Here is a 20,414-nt window from a genome sequence, read left to right as displayed (position 1 = left end):
AGGGGGACTGGGGAGAGCTCCTTTTTTCTTCGCACCGCTCCCCACTATCTGAACGCCTGGAACAGGCTAATCCAAACACAGCACAACGATCTCTTTTTCCCATTACAGTCTTTTTTCAGTAAATACTGATGCAAGTGTCTCGGACCCTGCTCATTTACATCTGTAAACCTGAAGAAGGCTAGTATATATGGCCAGGCAAATATTGTTATGAAAAAACAATACACGTTGTTCTGAATCAGCTTTGCAGAAGTCTTTGGACTTCTCGTTTTTGGTTCTTAATATTTTGGTTGATTAGATTTCTTTTCTAGAGATCTAACGTTTACAACCAGCAGGATCTTCGTGCTCGGTTTTTGCAGTTAATTTAATTCCTTTTTCCTATTACTCAAGTAATTTAAGGCCTGGGACTAAGGGATTTACTTGTGGAAAATGAATTATTGGCTATAACTTTGGTATAGATGATGGTGCTGAATCAAAATTTGGCACACATAAAGAACTCATCATCCTTAACATTTTAAAGTACAAAGATTGTGTTAACAAGTCACGTGATATGTCACGTGACCATTTTGCTAAAAATCGTAAATTATTGACCAGTTAGTGGCTGGTTTAAGAAAAGAAATCGGGAAAAAACTAGACTACGAGTAGTCCCCATTTTTCTTCAGGGATAGTGGAGCAAACGAAACTTGAGCGCGGGTGAAACTAACTCCATGCAAGAAAGGCGAGAAGCGGTGGGGAGAGAGAAAACGCCTTTCTCGCGTGGGGTGATTTTCATGCGCGCTCGCGTTTCGCTTGCTCTACTATCCCTGGAAAAAATGTAGCCTGAAATTCATCCGATTGCTTCGAGTCGTTTTCTCCTCTCAACAACGTCTGAATCGACCGGCCGTTAATGCCGTCCAGTGACGTCAGTGTGATTTTGATTGGTTGATGGTCTAAACATTCGCATAATTATGTATAATTATGAAAAATTTTAGCGGGATTGTCGCTTGATATTCAGCGGATCGCATCCCTGGCATTGTAGTTCAAACATTTCGATAAGCTTAATCTTTATCTTAAACAATAAAATTGCCCTTGTCTTCGAAACTGAAATGCTAAATTGAACTTGAATGAAGAATCATTGCGGAGAGTCGGAAGGTTTTTCATTTAGAGCCGCTTTGTGGCTTGTGTACATCCATTCCAAACGTAGAAAGTTAGGTATGTTTATCCTGTGCAAGAAATACCAATTTGTTTATCGAAACAAAGTAAATTGGCCACCAATTCGCATATGTCCTTCATTTTCAATTTTTGGTCACGTGACATGTCACGTGACCTTAATTAAACGTTAAGGCACAGAAAAACCTCAACATTTACTTTTCGGGAAAAATTCGTTCTCCTAGCGAGAGATATTGCTAATTATTCATATGCTCAGAACACATCTTTGACACAGGCCTTCCGTTTGCAAAATGTTTTCGCCATTATTAGGCCTTTCCCGATTGCGCTCGTAAAATCCTAAAAAAGTGCTGGCAAAAATGGCTAAAAAGTGCTCAAAAAGTGCTCAAAATCTCAAAATAGTGCTCAAAAAGTGCTAAAAGTTGTGAACAGTTACCTCTAAGCTTTTCGTAAATGTGTCAATTTTTACTGAAGTAATTAACAATCTATTTTGCTTAGTGTTATTCGACAGGTTGTTACGAAAGGTCGATAGAATATACAACGATAATATTAAATAAATTCAGCAGTACTAGCATCAGATGATTAAGGGCCTGTCTACATGGAGTGGGGGACCCCGGTCTAGTGGGGTTGGTTTCTTTTGTTTTCACGCTCTGGGGGACACAAAACAAAAGAAACCTACCCCACTAGACCGGGGTCCCCCACTCCATGTCAACAGGGTCTTAGAAACTTGAGATGACACACGCAAGATACATCAGCCAATCAGAAACTTCTGTTCTCACGTTTAGTGAGGATAAGTCCACGTGCCTTTCCATGACAACGGTCTTTTATTCTTGACAACATCATTAGTTATTCAAATTTATGACCTGGAACACGATTCTCGTTGCGAGCGACACACAGTTTTTGCTTTAAAATGTTTTAGAAGACATATGTTACTCGAAATTTGCTCGAAATGTGAAATATTGCTCAAATGTTGCCCAAAGTGTGAAAAAGTGCTTAAGGGTGCTCAAAATGCAAAATAGTGCTCCAAACTCAAAAAAGTGCTCAAAAGGTGCTCAGCGCAATCGGGAAAGGCCTAGCCATTATTAGCGGGAGGGAGGTTTTGTGGTTGTGGACTTAAAAAATCGTTGACCTGGTGTCGACTCAATATTTTTTTAATACAGTTACAACTCATCAATCATTTTTTAAAATAGTTTAACAAACGAGAAAGGAGTTAGTAACAAAAAATGTAACCACGCACAGCAACATCATGATTTTCGCGTACTTCATTTACTTCAAAAGTTTGTCCGTCCTCTCCGTGCGACTTTGTTTGGAACTTTTCTTTAGTCATTATTGAACGGAGCCTTGTTTTGAACCTACGAGCTGCCCGAAAAGAACCTTTTCCTATTGCGATGGTTGCAGGATTTACCATCAGACACTTGCAGATCGGGAAAAAATTTCATTTATCAATATCATGCTCTGCTGAGGTAATTCCTAAAACTTTTTCATGTTATCTACCATGTAGACTACGAGTAGTCCCCCATTTGTCTCCAGGGATAGTAGAGCGAGCGAAACGAGACCGCGTGTGAAACTCACCCCACGCGAGAAAAGGCTACACGCGGCGCTACCGCGTCTCGCCTTTCTCACGTCGCGTGATTTTCACGCGCGCTCGCGTTTCGCTCGCTCTACTATCCATGAGGAAAAATGAGGGACTACTCGTAGTCTGTCTACCATGTTATCGAGTTCGATTTGTTTTAAAAAATCATAGCTCCGTGGAGATTTTTAAAGAACCTTGATAAAAAAAGGCGCCATTATTTATGCATACACGACCCTGGCTGGTGAAAACGCAGAAGTCTATGACTAAGTGCAGTTTTGTAAAGATAGTCGTTTTGAGGCTTACCAACCAAGAGAGAATGAGGTTCTTCTCTCTTGGGCTCACCTTATGATATAGGATCGAAACGGACCAATCTTAAATTTGGACGCTTCGGAGAGGTCCGCCAGTCGAATATTCGTATTCCATCAAGGATTCCTTTTATTTGAAAATGTATATTTCGTAATTTTAATCTTTTTTTCTCAAAAAGTGGGGGGGCCCCTGCCCCTTAGCCCCTACCCCCGCGCGGCTCCTGAAATCTAGCGGGGGGAGGGGTTGGTGGGTGGGGTTATAATCGAATGTTTTTTTTTGGCGGGTAGATGAGTCTATAACTGGTAGGGCTTCTAAGCGGTAGTTTACGGTAGAGTGTTTGCCTTCGGGCATATCATTCTACAACAGACATCCGCTTTCAATTTTGGCTGCTTCTTCAACAGTTTATACACTGTTTATAACCTGAGATCAGGCCTAATTTTAGCAGTTTCGATACACTTCCTAAATTTCATTTACGAAGTAAGACAAAAATAGGGCCTGATCTCAAGTTAAAAGTTTAAAACTCAAAGAGCCCTACTGACCACACTTCTTTGTTTAGGATCATCTGAAGTTTTGGAGAATGGAAAATATCTGAGGGAACTATCGATTTTTTTCGGGCGACATCAGTAGTATTCCTGCAGTGGAGTGGGACCTGGCTGATAGGATGAAACCACTTCTCAGTCTAAAGCGGTCAAATTCCAAACAATGAAACTTAAAACGCTCAGAAAATTAAAAGACAATTTTATTTAGGTTTAATTTGTTAGCTTAGTTTTTTATAACTTTTGCCGACTAATAGCCTGCATTTCAGACATCCAGGAAGTATGGGACTCGAACGGATGTCTGAAATTCAGGCTAGCTAACTAATTCTCTAACTAGATTTATATTAGATATAGAGTAAATACAGCGTTGGTGTATACCGTGAAAAATATAAAATTGTACAACTACAAATGCCCAAACTTTATGAATGAGCACTCTGATCATCGCAGTTTAAATTGAATTCTTAAAATAAATTCTGGCTTGACCGGGATTCAACCCTTGGCATTTGGGATGACCAGACGCATTGGCAACAACTGTATTGTACATTTTTCACATTGTCACGATGAGAAGTCTATACCACGTCATCTCGTGAGATCGTCATTTCCCGTCATTTCATCGTCATTTCCCGTTTCCCGCCATTTTTCACATTTGCTTCATCTGGGGGGAATGTACCAGTTATTACACATACCATGCAGTTGGAGATCTCATGCAGAAACATTCGAAGTACCTGCTACAAGATAGATGTAAATCAGCTGGAGAGACTAAAAAGAGTAAGGAAATGCACCGTCTCAAATCAGTCCCGGGGGGGGGAACGCCCATATGAAAGGGGCGGGGATGCTCGTCATCTTGCTTTAAGGTGTAAATTTCAGATTTCAGTCTCGCTTAGGGTGTTCTGGGCAAAACACCATTATATTTAGCCATAAAAGTCTCTTTTAGGGTAGCACAGAAAGAAATATTAAAAAATTATATATTTTCAATTCGTTTTATTTACTCGATTCATGTCATCAAAGTTTAAAATGATCGCTTTTAGGGGTCAAAAAAGGTTAAGCCACGCCCAGATTGGTCTCCTTTAAGCATCCTCGCTCCTCTCATATGGGAGTCCCCCCCAGGATCAGTACTCTCATTTCCATATGATCCCCTTGTAGGCTATGATCGATGAAGAGAGTCAATCAATTTGAATGATCTGTAATGATTAAATGGAAAACAGCTTTATAACATCGATTTTAAAAAGTCTATCTTGTTGAAAATTGCCCTCAGCATTCACTTCCATTACTGTGATGGTCAAATAAATGCTTCCTTATAATCACTAAGGGCTCTGAACTTTTTTTCCGACGCTGGTAGCCTTCATATGGAAACCATTATTACTAATATCCGGTTACTTCACCAAGACACTTCTGCTTAATTATCTTATGTACAGTTTTTACAAAGAAGGGTGTTTTATCAAGACGCCAATCCACTCTAGTTGCTGATGTTATTTGAATTCAAGTTCCTTGTCAAGGATCTTTTTAGCAACGTCATCATAGACAAGAGGTGCTGCATCCAATCCCCAAATGAAATCCAAATGTTGCCAAGCCTTTATAGTCTTATTGTACCACAAAGTCTCATCAGCAAGCTTTTGCATCAACACCTTCACATCATCAGGATCTGCCAGCCAGTCATTTCCTCCCCAGTAAAGTGCTAATGGTACAGTGATAGCTGATGCATTGTATTGTGGAGGGGTATCCTGTGGACAGAGAATATCAAAAAAAGAAAAAAAAAGACATCTTATGAATACTAGTCGATATTGGTAAACACCTTATCAATAATAACAAACATTGCAAGGAAGCTGGTTTCCTAGAGGCTAATATGGGAGGTTTTCTTCTTAAGCCACACTCCACAAGTCAAAGTTCAGGCCCCAGTTGTTCAAAAGGTGGATATAGTGCTATCCATCAGATAAATCTCTATCAACTGGATGCACAATTGGTTTTCATAATATATACTTATCCACTGGATAGTGATTTATATTTATGCTAGCACCATCCATCTTTTGAACAACCAGGGCCAGGTCATTAAGATGCTACAGATAAATAAACCATAGAACCAAGATGGTTTTTCATCCTTAATTGCTTTGTATTAGTAATTAAGCTACTGACAAAACAGCGACTTGTAAAAATGTAGCCTGTGTAGCTAGTGAGATCGTTAACCTGAGAAAAGTTTGGCATGGATGCTGTGAAGCTCTCACACAAGCAAAACCAATTCCACTAGCTAGCTACACAGGCTAATGGAAATGTGACCCACCTCCCTTCTTTTTGGCCATGCATTCTGACCAGGGAAACAGGACTAACTTTTTGGACATTCCCTTGCTCCCAGAAATGCTGCAACCGAATGTCAACCCAAGAGGTCTTTTTCAGGAACTTTTTGCAGCTGCAAACTTACCACCACTATTACCACTACTACACCACTACTTTGACAAGCAAATCAAGATACTGTAATCACGAAAAAAGGTTATACATCATAGATTATGCATGTATTATAATACGTACAGTTCCATAATGTTGCCTATTTTTTTCTGCGCTTCCATAATCAAACATCTGGAACTTGTTAGACCTGTACATCTAGGAAAAATAATGTGCCCATTGATGAGACAAAACAGAGATCATATACTTAGCTAATGCTCTTTTGTATAATATATCAGTTACAAATCCAAGAAAAATCCAAAATCATGAAAACTTTCAACAGATTAATAATATTTAACATGACAATGACAAAACTGTGAATCTCTATACCTGTCCAAAGTGAGCCATATTTTTAACTGATGTTCCTGCAGGAGTGTGGGCAATGTAGATAGGCAAGCGAGTCTAAAATGATAAAAACATTTAACAAAAATAGTATAAAAAATTGAGAAGCACTTATTTGTAGCCATCATACAGGCAGTCAGAGTATTAATGCATTAATTGCCCTAAATTTTATCTAGAAATAATTTTTTTCTATTTAAATGTCACTGCATAATTATTATATGGTGGTTATGCTCACAAGAACATAGAAACAAAGGAAAGAATCAGCCAGTAGTTGGCCTGCGTAGCAGGGGTCAATAGGGGTAGGGGATTGGGAGGAAGGGAAAAAGGCAGGAGGACTGGGAAGAGAGGGTAAGTGACACCTGCTGTAAGAACCCCCTTCTGTTCATTTCTGCGGATGCTGGCATCCACAAATTCCTGATTGGCTGAGCCGTAATGAGTAACTTATTGACGTGAATTAGTAAGAAGCAACCATGATGCAGCATCAAAGGAAAAGTGTTCTGATCTATTGGCATCAGCTTTGGAAAATTTTATTGCTCCAATCACGTGGGAATGTCACATTGAAACCTGAACTAGAACCAACTGCTGGCTGGCAGCGGATGCTCAGGAGGTTTTGTATACTGGATTTGTCCATAACACTAAGCTGCAATTCTATGCAATTCTTGTCATCTGCAACGCCGATATTTACATTTACAGGCAAGAGCACAGGTTCCAGTCATAAATAGAGCTGGTCACCTAGGAGAGTGGTCATAAGGTTGAGAGCGACTAAAGTTTTCTATAATCTTACCATGTTAAGCTGCGGGAGGTCAAAACCACAAATGATGAAAATGATACTAGAACAAATTTCTCGTGTATCACCAGGTTCACAAAGATACGTAGCCATCCATTTTATGATGTCATTTGAAGGAAGAAAGTCACGAACACCAAAAAACTTGAAAAAGTCCTACAAAATCCAACACAAGTATGATGACATTTAACATTGCATTATTCAGAGAGGCAGATCAAATATTAGTTGAGATAACATCCATAATTCAGTTTCAATAGGTAATTTGGCTATTTCATATTCATAGCCATGAACTCTTTTGACTTATTCTTGAGTTCTGCACCCATGCCAAAATTAGTTTGTAAAAATACTCAGCCATGCATACCACATGCCAAACATCTAACAAGATATTTATAATGACCGTTAATGTTTAAGTCCCCATTTTTCCAAGATTGAATTACCTCAAGCTCTGGAAGAAAATCAGCCAAAAATTTCAGTGGGCTCTCCATGTGACCCAAATAAGCAACAGGTCCTAGGGCGAAGACAGCCTTTATTTTCTGTGCTAAATTCTGATTTCTGGACAGTTCTGCAAAAGCTATAAGGCTTCCTTGTGAATGAGCAGCATAGTGCAATGAGGGCTGCCCAGTTTTTTTTAGGACGAAGTTAACCATCGCTGGTAGGTCATACTTTGCCATTTCATCCCAGCTATAAAGTGAACATTAAAACAGAACTATGAGTGAATGGAAGGAGGCAGATAAGAGGTAATTGATAGCAAAAAGCATGTCATCCTTCAGATCTGTAGATCTAGTTTCAAGTTTTGCCATTGCACCACTCTCTTAGACAAGAAACGTTTTTCTCCGGGTTGGCAGTACAGTTTATAGTCACGAGGGTATAAACCCTGCATCGACTAGCGATTCTGTCTGTATAGGAAGAGAAGCTTTACATATTCCTTGATGCTTTGAATATGCCACAGAAAACGGGATAAGCTCTAGTTGTATGAGCCCCATAGCTCATAGTGTGGCCTTCCTAATTTTTTCAACACTGTGAAAGTACAATGTGTCTCAGGAAAATAAAATGGCTTTGGGCACACTCCTGAACTTACGTTCCAACTGCAGAAAACTAGTTTTCTGAAAAATACTGACATCTATTTCTCACATTTTTACTTAATAACATGTCTTTAAATAAACATCTCACTTACGTGAAATTCCAGAAAGCATCTGAATCAACTGAGAGATTCACATGTTGTCTACCGTAGGTATTTCCACGAATGTTTCCAAGCCAAACATCAAATCCTTTGTCTGCGAGAATAAAGCCAAAGCTTTCATTTGGTAAATTTGCAACCCAGTTAGAAGACGATGCGAGCAGCCCATGCTGAACAAGAACCACTGGTTTAGGGCCTGTTAAGTACGTTTCCTGACGACCCTGAGGAATTCTTTGAATGGTTAAGATGTATCCATCATCTGTTGTTACAGTGTACTCTTCAGCTGGGTAGCCATTGTAATGAATTATCTCAGTCTACAGAAACAAAATAGATTTAAGCCAGAACAATGGTAATATTATGTCACATAGGAATCATTTCACCTTGTTTTTCCATTCCCAGACAAAATGACAGTCCTTTATTTTTCTTGTGATAATTGATATCAATCAATGAATTCCAGAGCCTGCCATGAACTGATTTAAAATAGACCATCTGATATTATGATGGAACCTTTGGCGCTCAGAATTAGGACAGTGTAGCCTCCTACACAGATGTTCTTGGGGCTGTGTCACGCATTCCTCACCCACACAGGAAGAGATGGTCTATCAAAAGGAGAGGCAAATGGCACTGGGGGTAGCAGTCAATTGAAAAAATTGTCACAAGTTTTATCTTTGCAAAGTGTAAGAGACATAATTGTAAAAGCTTAAAATGCTACAATCAAGTTTTACTGATAGTGTCCTAGACTTGTCACAACTTGACCTTCAGAACAAGGTGTATGGGCCAAGAGTAAGGAAGTTAAGCAAGGATATCTTGTGGGGCTCTTAAAGAAAATAAATAATTAGCTTAAATCTGTGCTTTATTTCTAGTCCACTATCTGCAAATCTTACTTTTACCCTCTAAATATTGAATACAGATTTTAAACACAACACATTGTCACACTGCATGTGGCCTTCGATGGTTTATTTAAACCCTATCAGTCCACCACACAGTCCAGAGTCCAGAGTCCATTCTAATACATTGAGAATTGTGTCTCATTTCAAGAGCCTGTAGGCTCCTGTTCTTATTCAATTTTTCCTCAAACTTTTGGTTTCCATTTTGTCCAAGACTTAATTTACGAAGTAAAAAATTTCCTTTTGTTAAGGCCATGTCTGTCAAGTTTCTCCTTTCCCTTGCCAGACTGCCTGGGACTGATTTTTTGACAAATGAAAAAATATATATATATAAAGATAATAAAAACAAAACAAAGACATTAAAGAATTTTGACCAAAGGGCGCAGTGGTTATGTCTGTCACAGTGGGCCTGGCATATAATGGAGAAAATTGACGGAATTCATGTATGAAGAAGAATTAACACCATTTAAAACAGCATGAATCCAAGAGCTGTGACAGGAATGGTAAATCAGAGGTGGGGGGCCACTCAAGGAAAGTTTGGGTAGAGGTGTGCTGCCAAGGCCAAACCCTGCTGACCCTGTTAAAGACAAAAAATTGTTCATGTGCTTCCCTTGTTAAATCAAGAGACCTTTTGCTATGACCCTGATTCATTTTTGTTTCACACACGGAATTAATAATTTTTTGAAAATGACATCATGGAATTGTTCAGCAGCACATACCCGCTTAGGCTAAATAAGAGAGTACCCCCCCACCCCCCCCCCCCCCGCCCCCCGCATCGGCATATGGTTAAGATATCACGTGATAAAATACCACCCCGGCCCTCTGGCTGTGTTTTAGTGCCTGGTGATAACGTCACAGTATAAAACATTGTGTAAAGCTACCTACATACATTTTTAGTGATCAACCCCTTCTCACACCTGTTTTTCGGTTAAGACATAAGCTTAAGCTGTATTCATGGGTATTGTATTGACCGTAATTTGCAAGTGAAATCACCTCAACTTACCACATTCATGTTCTCTTCAGGAAGAGGGGCGATCGCACAAGAAATATCAATCCACACAGATGAAGCTAAAGCACAAATAATCACTTTTTCAAGGGCTAGCATCTTGCCTTGTATTGACGAATGGGTTCAACAACGTGCAACGCTTATGTAAGACTTTACAGCGACCAAGGGCCTTTTAGTTCAGTCGACAAATTTTTGGCAAGTATGCCATAAACTGACTTGATTTCTTCGGAGATTTCCAAAAAAAAGGCAAAAGCGAAGTGGTTTGACCTCCTGCAACGTAAATAAACAGCGCTTCTAGGCCGCTTCTAGGGTCGACTTCCGACTATCACGCCAGACTTTGAGAACATGTGACCTTCTAAATAAGGAGATAGGGGGGTGTGATAGGGGCACTGGTCCTCTCAACATGGCTCCTGGCATTAAAAAAGAGATGTGCGGGACTTTTGCTGAAGCGCAAAATGAAGGGGAAAAAAGAATACAAAACTAAATTTAATGAGAAAAGCCCAGACTGGAGTTTTCTATTAGACATCTTTGGATTCAAGGACGAGGACGAATACGAGTACGAGAATTGACTTGATATGGACCAACCTCGTTCCCAGGGTTCTCTCCTACCCGCCCTACGGAGCGAGAGAGAGAGAGTGAGTATCCCCTTCGTATACCTTCCATTGAAAAATGGCTCCCCCTTAACATACCTACTTTCTAGGAATAAATCGCTAGAACAGGGATCCAACCTTCATGTCATTTTCATGTATTAAAAACGTGTAACAAATTAAAATGCTAGCCACAAGGTGGGTCTGTCTTTCCTAAGCATTTTAGTTTAACGCCCTTTTAAATACTTAATGATAGATTTTCCTTCCCTTTCATGTATACTGTCTGATATACACTGTACCGCATTTATTCGAATAAGCGCCCAACCTCGAATTAGCGCCCCCCTCGAATAGGCGCCCAGCCTAGAATAAGCGCCAACCCCCACCCCCTCGCACACAAACTCAAATAAGAGATAATAATAGACCGTCCGAAAACGGAGTTTCTTCAGAGTATTTTACAGAAATTTTGCTTAACTTTGTTACACCTTCCCGTTTTGTTATAGCCTCCCACGCAGGCGTTTTTAGGGGAGCTCGTTTTTCATCCCTCCCCAGGAGGGAGGGAGGAAAAACGAGCTTCCCTAAACACGCCTGCGTAGGCGGCTAGTTTTGTTATTACCATTTATCGTTTTTTGCAAAATAAACATACTGCACTTGCTGAAAATGGTGAAAAATTCAAACGCGCCCACTCCCAAGGTCTAAAAATTTGATGAGCGCCCGGGGCGGTTAATCGAATAAATACGGTATATGAAAAAAAGATAATGTGTAAACGTAAGATCAATATAATTATCGTACTCACTATCTGTCTTCTCAGAAGAACGTTCAAACCGATTTCAAAAGTCTTCACTTTCATCTGCATTTTTCGGGGGTGGCTTTAGTGTGGACGACGAGCGAAAACGGAGCGAGAAGTCTGCGTTAGAATGAGAGGAAGGCATTTGAAAGGGAGAAGCGCAGCCTCCCCGCAGACGTACTTTAGGGTTCGTTTGTCACGCATTCATGAGGCTAGGAAAGAAGAGGTTTCATGACCTGGTCCTTCACGCGCCTCCTTCCACCAAGCAAAGGCTAGCAACAAATGCACAACGGGGCTAGCGTGAGTGGACTACGAGCAATCTCTCTATTTTCTTGGTCCTTCAAGAAAACGCGCGAGACACGCAAATGACTACGCGAATCTCGTTTCTCGCGTCGACACTCGCATTAGGATGCACTCCCCTCACTAAATGCTTGCAGTCTCAGTGTGAGGGAGGGGAAGATCGATTTATCGCGCGCTGATTGGTCCAGAGCTATAAATTACGCCAAGTGGTCGTTGCGCAATTTCTCTTCTGGCGAGCGTGATTTTAGTTCTGGAGAATTTTCAGCGGAAATGGACGTCAAAAACTGGCAATATTATTGTAAAAAACAAATCGAACACAATATTTTTATTTCCCATGATCCATACTCTTATTGACGTCAAAATGTTCAAAACTTTGAAGTGAAACCATGAGCCGCAGGCAAGTGGCTCCACTTGAGTTTTGACGTCATCGATAAGAGCATAGACCATGGAAAATTGTTGTTGATGTTTAATGGATCACGAGTCGGCATGTTAAAAAAATCCTGAATTTGCGCTTGACACACTTAATAATTTAGCCTAGGAGAGCCCATTAAACCACATTAACACGAAACCCACCGACCACAAAATACCTCTTTGAAGTTTATTCCAAACAAAATCAACTACATGACTTTACACGTTATTATAGCCACAAGCAGTTCACCGCGAAATTCAGAAGCTTCCTCACACTGGTTGAAAAACACTAAAATCCAATACACACTTTTGCATGCATGGACTTGGTAATTAAAATATTGTCAGACAACAGTACAGTGCTAATTGCTTAGGCTTGGAAATCCAGACCCAGACCAATCTTGTGCCCTCCTTGATTGAGATTTTTAGTGTCAATCTGTGAAGACAGAGTAACCTTGATGCCATCACGCAATTGCTGGGTAAAGGCCAGTCCTACAAGGCTTGAGTTACTCACTTTGGCCTACAAAACAGCCAATAGATATATACATAAATAAATCAATAACACAATGATCACTACAACAACAACAACAAAATCTTTATCGTAACAATTGACTTAAGTAATCACACTGAAACCTGCAGGTAGCAAATGCTAATCTAGGCAGGTCAGACAAACAACTGAGCATTAACTGTTTTAGATAAATTGATATTATTACATAAAGACAGAGTTAAGGACACGATAACATTGGAGGTTTGAGAGAAAAATCAGTTGAAACTTTAAAGACCCAATAAACACATCACAGAGCATACTGGAGGGGCAGTGTCATAGAGATGAGAGACAAGGCTGTGCTCTAACAGTGCACTGTGGCCATTGTCACTTTACAATAGCTGTGAACGCTATTTTTTTTAGTTCACTATTGCCCAAGCATCCTCGATCCCAGGCAAATATACCATTGATCAACCTGATTTCCAAGCAAATATACCATCAAATTGATGGTATATTGCATGCATCTTAAAAATTTGGTCAACGCCGGCTGGTTATGAAGAATTAATAACCGGATTCAAACAGCAGAAAACACCATGATGCCTTACCCTAACTGATGTATCCTTGTCAACATCATACTTGCAACCAACTTGGAATGCAGTGCTGCTGCTACCTGAGGCCCAGTTCAGTTGTGCTGCAGCCTCAAGACTGCCATTGATCTACAAGGAAATCTGATAGTCAGTGACAAAGTTTTTGGGGTTCTACGTCTCATGACAAACATGATTGATCACATTGTTCTTAAAGGGGCTCTGCTTCTATGCCTAATAACAGTCTAAAGTAACAAAACTGAAACAGTATTTTTGGAATTCAATTTGATATGAGGATGTTTTTTCCCATTTTAAAGAGATAGAAAATTGCATGACTTGCAGTTGGAACCCCTTCATTTGTATAACATGTGCAGGGATTTCATTAAGAATAACTAGTAGCAAGAGGAAGGTGTAACATTTCAGAAGAATAATATTTTGAAAAAGGCTCCATCTCTGAATACAAAAAATAGTCATAGGCCAGTGATTTTTTACACAATAAGACAGTCACAGTCTTGTACCTACTGACCAGGGTTTTCACTATTTCGTAACTAGAAGGCTGTCCTTGGTTGAATTGAGAGGAGAAGTGTAATGTCAGGTTACAATGGGGCAAAATTTCTTTGTCAAACAGTGGAGGGATGACGTCAAGAAAATCATAAATGTAAATTTTTTTTTCATATCATCTGCCATATTTGCAGGACCACGGTTTGTTCTTTTGCTACAACGGCAATGAGAAGTAACGACTTCTCCTCTCTCTTGGTAGGGAAAGTTGGAAAGGTGGCGTGAGAGTTGTCATGTCCATCTTGTTTGAAGGAGGTGGTACTGCTCAGAAAACACTGGTGCCAGGAACCCAGCTCCTAGCTTCTACTGAAACCTCTGTCCTGACAGATATATGATGATGAAGACAAAATATTGAGAAAAAACAGGGCACTATACCTTGTGGTAAATTAATCCAGAAAATTTGGATCCATCATTCCTAGAAAATTCCAAAGGTTTTAAAACGTCCATTAGAAACTTTAACTATTCATTCATATGTTCTGAAGAACCAAGATAGGCAAGATAGAGCTACAGCTGTATCACTAAATAAAGCTGCATTACATTATGACTGGACTATTTTGGAATGCTTTATTGGATTACCATAAATAGATCTCTGTGAAGGGACCCAGCTACATATTCAAGTTTCTGGCCGAGAAAATTGTGGTTTACAATGTTATCAAACCATGGGCTAAAAATCAGAAATCTTTTCAACAGCTCATACCTATTTCTAGTTTGTAGCCCACCTGAAGATATTAAGAAAGGTATACTCACACTGAAGTGTAAATGTTGAAGTCGTCTGATCGGTAGCCAAACGAGAAGTTGTTAGCAGTTAGTTTTGACTTGGCAGTGTCATAAGCAGCTTGATATCCTGCTACCCAGCCTTCATACCTACCATAAAAACAGAGGAGCATTAAAACACAAATTTCCTACCAAGATAAGGTGAATGCTACACGGCCTTCATGAATTATCACCAGAGAAAAGGTTCTACTTAAACTCTGATGCTTACTCTTCATACTCTGTACAACTACAGTCAGTAACCCGATGAAGCATTAACCTTTTCACTGGCAAAACTGACCAAACACAGTTTCATTTGTACATGTTAAGGTGATGTTACATGGGATGATTTGCAATGACGATTTTTAGCACACCACAGCTTTGCAACACTGTTGCAACATTTTGTTGCAACATTGTTTCAAATGGTTGGGACTGCGTTCCAACATTGCAATGCTGTGTTGTGTTAAAAATTATTATTACGAATTGTTCTGTGTAACATCACCTTAAAACTGTACCAAAACAAAGAGTATCATCATCTGAAGGTTCTGCCTGCCTGTCTGCCTGCCTCACTGGTCTTAAGATTTAGCCAGGGTTAAAAGTGAGGCTCTTGTTGATATACTTATAGTTTACTCAAACAACAAAAAGGATCTTGTGATGCAACTAGTATGGCAAAAAATCAATGGGTCTTATTAGCAAAAGTAAAAAACAACTTTGAAAGTGCAGCACACTTTTATACATTTCTTTAACATTGTTTACATAACTACAACGTGAAAGTTCCCAGTTACACCTCTTATGGAGGAAATGTCATATGTGTTCCTGTTCCCTTTTCTTTCAATGCTCCTCATTTCATCTTGGTGGTCACTAGCATTTCTCATACAGCTATTTCGAGAAAGGTTGTTGCAAAAACGGTGCACGCGACAATCCCGAAAGGTAATATGGGATATGATCAAGACACTTGTTCTTGACACTGTAGCTGTTGAACCTACTTTTGTTGCTTTACTTTAGCCCTCGCAAACATACGTCCATGGCCTCTCGTGCCATTCTTTGAAATTTATTGGAAAAACTGTGAACTAAAAACCACTCCACAATACCTTTCGGGATTGTCGCCTGTACTTTTTCCGACAACCTTTCTCAAAACAGCTGTATTCTCACCGCTGCTTTATTAAATTCTCATACTTTTCTTCCAACAAAAATCGTACATACCCAGCAACCGCTGAGGCCTGGATAGCTGGCCCAGCAAAATCAAAGTCAACATCTCCTGTGCAGTGCACATAATCTTGTTTGTATGCGCTCTTTATCTTGGCTGACTTCTTCCTAATATCACAAAATCATGCAATACCAACATCACTTATTGAGAACAATTTGCAAATACAAATTCAGTGGCTTTAAACATGGCAGAAGAGATGACTATATCAAGTTCTATGTACGGAAAAATCATATTAAGGCATTTTCCCCACCTTAAAATATGGATTGACAAGAGACTTACCCTGTGTTGGGTGCAAAGCTTGCATCAAATTCCAACTTGAGACCTTTAGCTAACTATAACAGTGAAGAAGAAAATAACAATAAATCTAACACATTCATGCCTGAAATGCACTGAATAGCCCAAGCAGAGACCACAGAATGATACTGATAAAATGTCAACACACAAAGAAAACTTTGTTGCACAATCCCCACACATTTCAATATAGATGTACTGTTAAGAGAAAATTGATGATGATCACTCTTTGAACTGAAAGGGTTAAGAAACCGTGGCGCTGCATTGGTAGAGGAACAAACCCAAACTTTTAAAATGACAACTGTTAAGAGATTCAAAAGCTGAGGTGGTTTCCAGCACTAACTTTTCACAAAAGCAAATCACAACATCACTTTGATGGGACTAGCCCTCAAAACATCAGGTATTGCTCAGGCTAAAACTTGAACGACTTTCCAAGACCATTCTTTGAAATATATACAACATTTTAGGCAGAAAATTCAATATACTAAAAAAAACAAGAATTTAAATCGTGAAAGCAAGTGCAGGCAATGGACATGGGAAGTGCCCTTGTGGCTCAGTGAATATGTACATGCAAGAGTAATAAGGGAGCTGTGTTGACAATATAATAAATAAGTGTTCTAGACTTTTTCTGAGTAAGTGATTAGTCTGAATTTGCACTCTCTACTTCAAAACTTACTACATTTTTTACAGTGTTGATAATTTAGATGTTCTTCAGCAAATGTTTGTACTTGAAAATTTACCGACTTAGTGTACCTAACAAAATCAGGATATCTTGTGTTTTAAGAACTAAAGAACACCTAAGGAACTATTGTAACTGTTTTCTTTAAATCTCTTGCAAATTTATTTGAAACATACTTGATCTTCCACTGCAATATTTGTAGTAATGACATTGTCTGTTGTCCACTTGTCAGACAGGGTGATACCTGTTTCATCAGACAAAAGAACAGTGTCAACAAATGGGACAAAAATGGTTACTATGATGTCATTCTAAACACCCGTAAAAATATTTACAAGCATCAACAAACTTCAAACATGCCATCAGTAGCTTTGAAGCCCATAATTGTTGTCACGTGAGAAAATCTTTTGTTTCTCGACAGCTACTGTTCCCTGAGGAATGTTGGAAAAAAAAAATGTCTAAAAAGCATGGATGTTGTTATTGTCAGAAGGCTGGATCACACCAATGTCATCCTTCACTTTATCTCCAAACAAAGGCTTTTTTGCTTTTAATGCTTTCTAGATCCGTTGCCCTAAATGTTTAAACAAATGCTTAACATAACTTGCAAGAACCAAGCAGTCTTATGTCCCTAGCCTTTTTTTAAAAAGTAATAAATTATGAGTTTTATGCAGCTAGACAACACAGCCACGTGTGTGTGAACATCTTTATTCAGTTGTACGCACAAAACCTTTGCCCATGAGAGAAAGCAAAAAAGGTGACCCTCAAATGTTCAGGGTGATTTGCAGAATGTCTGTCTCTTGTCAAATTCACAGGAAGAATTGGGACTCATCTGTACTTAGAATAACATGACTTCAATGAACTCAAAAAGTCTTCTTAAACTATTACAAGAGTACATGTAAATTCCAAAGAGCTGAAGCACTTACCATAGTCAGAATACTTGTATTTTGTCTCCAGACTTCCAAAAACCTTTCCAGAGTCATTATTTGATGAACCAGATGTTACAAATTCCTAAAACATTGTAAAAAAGGTAACAATTATAACAAGAATGATAAAAAACAACCGTAAAACTGCAATAATTGTAGTTTTACAGTATTAAATGTTTACACTTATTTAAAATTACTTTAAATAAGTGTATACAGTAAATTTGCTAGGTCTCGTATGTGCCACACAGACTGAAAGCAAAGGTAAATTTGTGAGTTATACTAATACTAAGTATAACTCATGAAGTCTTTGTTACCAAAGCTGTTGAGTTCTCGGCCAGTTTTCTGTATACATTGTAAAATTATTGTTTGGATTAGTTTTTAAAATCACTTCAGCTGTTTTAGGTGATTAGGATGACCAAGACGATCAAACACAGCATATCCAAGCAATTGTGATTGTCCTGGCGAACCAGTTCTCTGAGAATTGTGTATCATTAGGGCCATTTATACGAGTAAAAATAAGAAGCATCTTACATAAGACGCGAACTTTCCGCATAAACGACATATTTCATCTAAAATAAGACGCGGCTTAGCTAAGACGCGTATAAATGGCCCTATTATCTTGATAATTTGGAAACAATAAAGAATCAAGACAATCAATGATGTGAAGTCATGCTTTATAGCAGACACTCTTGCCAGGAAACACAGTGTACTTTTTCCCCTTGTACTTCATCGAAAATCTGTTATCACCCAAAAAGTCAGTTTATTCTTCTTGGGATTCTGAAATCACTCACCACTCCATTCTTTGCTTTTGTCTTTAAGTCAAGCTTGACAGCTCCAAATCCTGTACAAAAAAGAAATCACTCCCTTTTACCATTTTTTTGCCTAGGTTGGACACCAATTTCATCTACCAAAAAGTTTTAGGGGTTCCATTTTAATAGGTTAATTACACCATTGATTCATTAACATACATGTGAAATTGAAACTGGAAAACTGCTTTACAAATTTCACTGTTATTTCAAGAATTCATAACCCTGTACGAACCTTCTAATTTTGAGATTATCAGAGGTTTGCAAATGAATAAAGAGATCGCAAATGTATGATGCATTTGCTGGGAAAAAAAACATTTCCACTCATGTGATCAGTACATGTGGATGTGTTAGTTTATATTAATGCTTGTATAATGTAAGTGACTTAATTTACATTGCATCAATAAGGTAAACCAAAAATAACATTAGGTAGCTTATGTAAAATCACATACTTTAGCTGATTTTTTGCACAGCTTACCATATCCCTTGCCAAAAACATCCCTACACTCTTTGCCAAGGTCATCATACTTTGGTGGAACTTTAGCCATTGTCTAAAGTAAAATAAAATACAATTGACTATAAAGCTTTATAGAAATTTTCAAGGTTCATGAATTCCTATTGAAAAGATAATATTTTCAAAAGAAACAAAATAGTAGAGAAGTAAACAAAACAAGACAAAGGATAGAAGGTATTCAAAACTGTATCTCTTAAAGAAACATATTGTTTAACTTGAGCTACAAGCTTCACAGTTTCAAAAAGTATTGTACATAAATGCAGGGACATAACTTTAGAGTGATACCTGGAAAATACAAGGACTAAAAGGAGTTGAAAACCTCCTTTCGCTATAAACAAGTATCAATGCTATTCCAAGAAAGTGTCAAGGGCCACAATAGATACGTTATATCTTAGCTAAAAGCTTAGCCTTTTTGTACGACATTTTGGATAGATTGTGGTTTTTGATGCACAGATCTAATGCTAATGCTAGGGCTAAGTATGATCCCCAGCTACTTTCATTGGAAGCAAATAAGAAAGAGGGACTATTCAAATGACACTGGGACAAGTTCCAATACAGAATGAAGTTCATACTTCACTCCCATGGCACAATAAAAAATACTGGCTCAGCCCAAGATGTTCTTAATTGCCTGGTTTTTGTACCGGATCAGATGCACCACTCATCCGTAAACTATGTGCTGTACATGGTTTGGAAAGTTTGAATAACTGATTTTCAGATTACACGATACAAAAATAAAAGAAAAAACGAGAAAGAATTCTATACGGATTGAAAACTGAAAAGATCTCTTTCTGAAATGACTCGTAAGAAACAAATTTTGACATTAGTGTCATTCACCGCTTTAGAAACAAAAAGGAACCTGGTTCATGTTAACTTAAGCAAAGAATTCTGAGACTGTTATTGGGGACAGGGAAAACAAATAGCTGAATAGCACGTCCTCAGGGATGATTCCACTTGGCCCAGTTTCGCTTCTTGATTTCAAAGTGGCCAATAATGTAAACAAATATGTAGAAATGTATGGAGATTAGATGAACTCAATCCAGAAAGGACATTGTTTGCAGTATCATGAGAACAGCCAAATGGAGCTAGAAAGACTTCCTTCTTTCCCCGCCTTCTAATAATAATAAATAAAATTGTTGCATACAGTCACCTGACAATTCAAAGTCTTAGTGACAACCGTGTAGGCTCATTAATAAGGAAACGAAAGTCCAGGAATTTAACAAGTGATTGGTAACATGCACGACATCAAATCCTGTCAGACTCAAATTTCCCAGATGTTGAAGTCCCCGCCTACTAATAATAGTGAGTTTACACAATAGGATGGCAGGAAGAAGGGGACAGCAAAACTCTCGTGTGTAACA

General features: G+C 38.7%; 2 protein-coding genes across 2 annotated transcripts; both read right to left on the bottom strand.

Moving 5' to 3' along the window:
- Positions 1-3,743: 3,743 nt before the first annotated feature.
- LOC140933504 (lysosomal acid lipase/cholesteryl ester hydrolase-like) lies at positions 3,744-10,389 on the bottom strand. The gene is made up of 7 exons (XM_073383087.1): positions 10,185-10,389; positions 8,292-8,608; positions 7,555-7,798; positions 7,118-7,273; positions 6,322-6,393; positions 6,079-6,150; positions 3,744-5,279 (listed from the first exon to the last, which is right to left on the bottom strand). The coding sequence occupies exons 1-7, from the start codon at positions 10,284-10,286 to the stop codon at positions 5,028-5,030; spliced, it is 1,215 nt and encodes a 404-aa protein (XP_073239188.1). The 5' UTR covers positions 10,287-10,389; the 3' UTR covers positions 3,744-5,027.
- Positions 10,390-12,442: 2,053 nt separating this feature from the next.
- Positions 12,443-19,168, bottom strand: LOC140933503 (non-selective voltage-gated ion channel VDAC2-like). Its single transcript, XM_073383086.1, has 10 exons — positions 19,021-19,168; positions 18,528-18,577; positions 17,737-17,821; positions 16,993-17,060; positions 16,126-16,178; positions 15,843-15,953; positions 14,637-14,753; positions 14,265-14,304; positions 13,353-13,463; positions 12,443-12,783 (listed from the first exon to the last, which is right to left on the bottom strand). The coding sequence occupies exons 1-10, from the start codon at positions 19,088-19,090 to the stop codon at positions 12,634-12,636; spliced, it is 855 nt and encodes a 284-aa protein (XP_073239187.1). The 5' UTR covers positions 19,091-19,168; the 3' UTR covers positions 12,443-12,633.
- Between the last annotated feature and the right edge of the window lie 1,246 nt (positions 19,169-20,414).

The sequence above is a fragment of the Porites lutea genome, chromosome 4 (genome assembly GCF_958299795.1).
Source record: "Porites lutea chromosome 4, jaPorLute2.1, whole genome shotgun sequence".
NCBI classification, from domain to species: domain Eukaryota; kingdom Metazoa; phylum Cnidaria; class Anthozoa; order Scleractinia; family Poritidae; genus Porites; species Porites lutea.
The sequence above is the reverse complement of the archived record's forward strand: the minus strand, read 5'-3'. Positions and strand labels throughout refer to the sequence as shown.

Excerpts from the sequence above, each read along its gene's own strand:
- LOC140933503 (XM_073383086.1), bottom strand. The coding sequence starts at position 19,090 with ATGGCTAAAGTTCCACCAAAGTATGATGACCTTGGCAAAGAGTGTAGG. Across the intron at positions 18,578-19,020 it reads TGTTTTTGGCAAGGGATATG|GATTTGGAGCTGTCAAGCTT; the intron begins GTAAGCTGTGCA and ends TTTTTTGTACAG. Across the intron at positions 14,754-15,842 it reads CAGGCCTCAGCGGTTGCTGG|GTATGAAGGCTGGGTAGCAG; the intron begins GTATGTACGATT and ends TTTTTATGGTAG.
- LOC140933504 (XM_073383087.1), bottom strand. The coding sequence starts at position 10,286 with ATGCTAGCCCTTGAAAAAGTGATTATTTGTGCTTTAGCTTCATCTGTG. Across the intron at positions 7,799-8,291 it reads GATGCTTTCTGGAATTTCAC|CTGGGATGAAATGGCAAAGT; the intron begins GTAAGTGAGATG and ends TTCACTTTATAG. Across the intron at positions 6,394-7,117 it reads ACCTCCCGCAGCTTAACATG|ACTCGCTTGCCTATCTACAT; the intron begins GTAAGATTATAG and ends TTATCATTTTAG.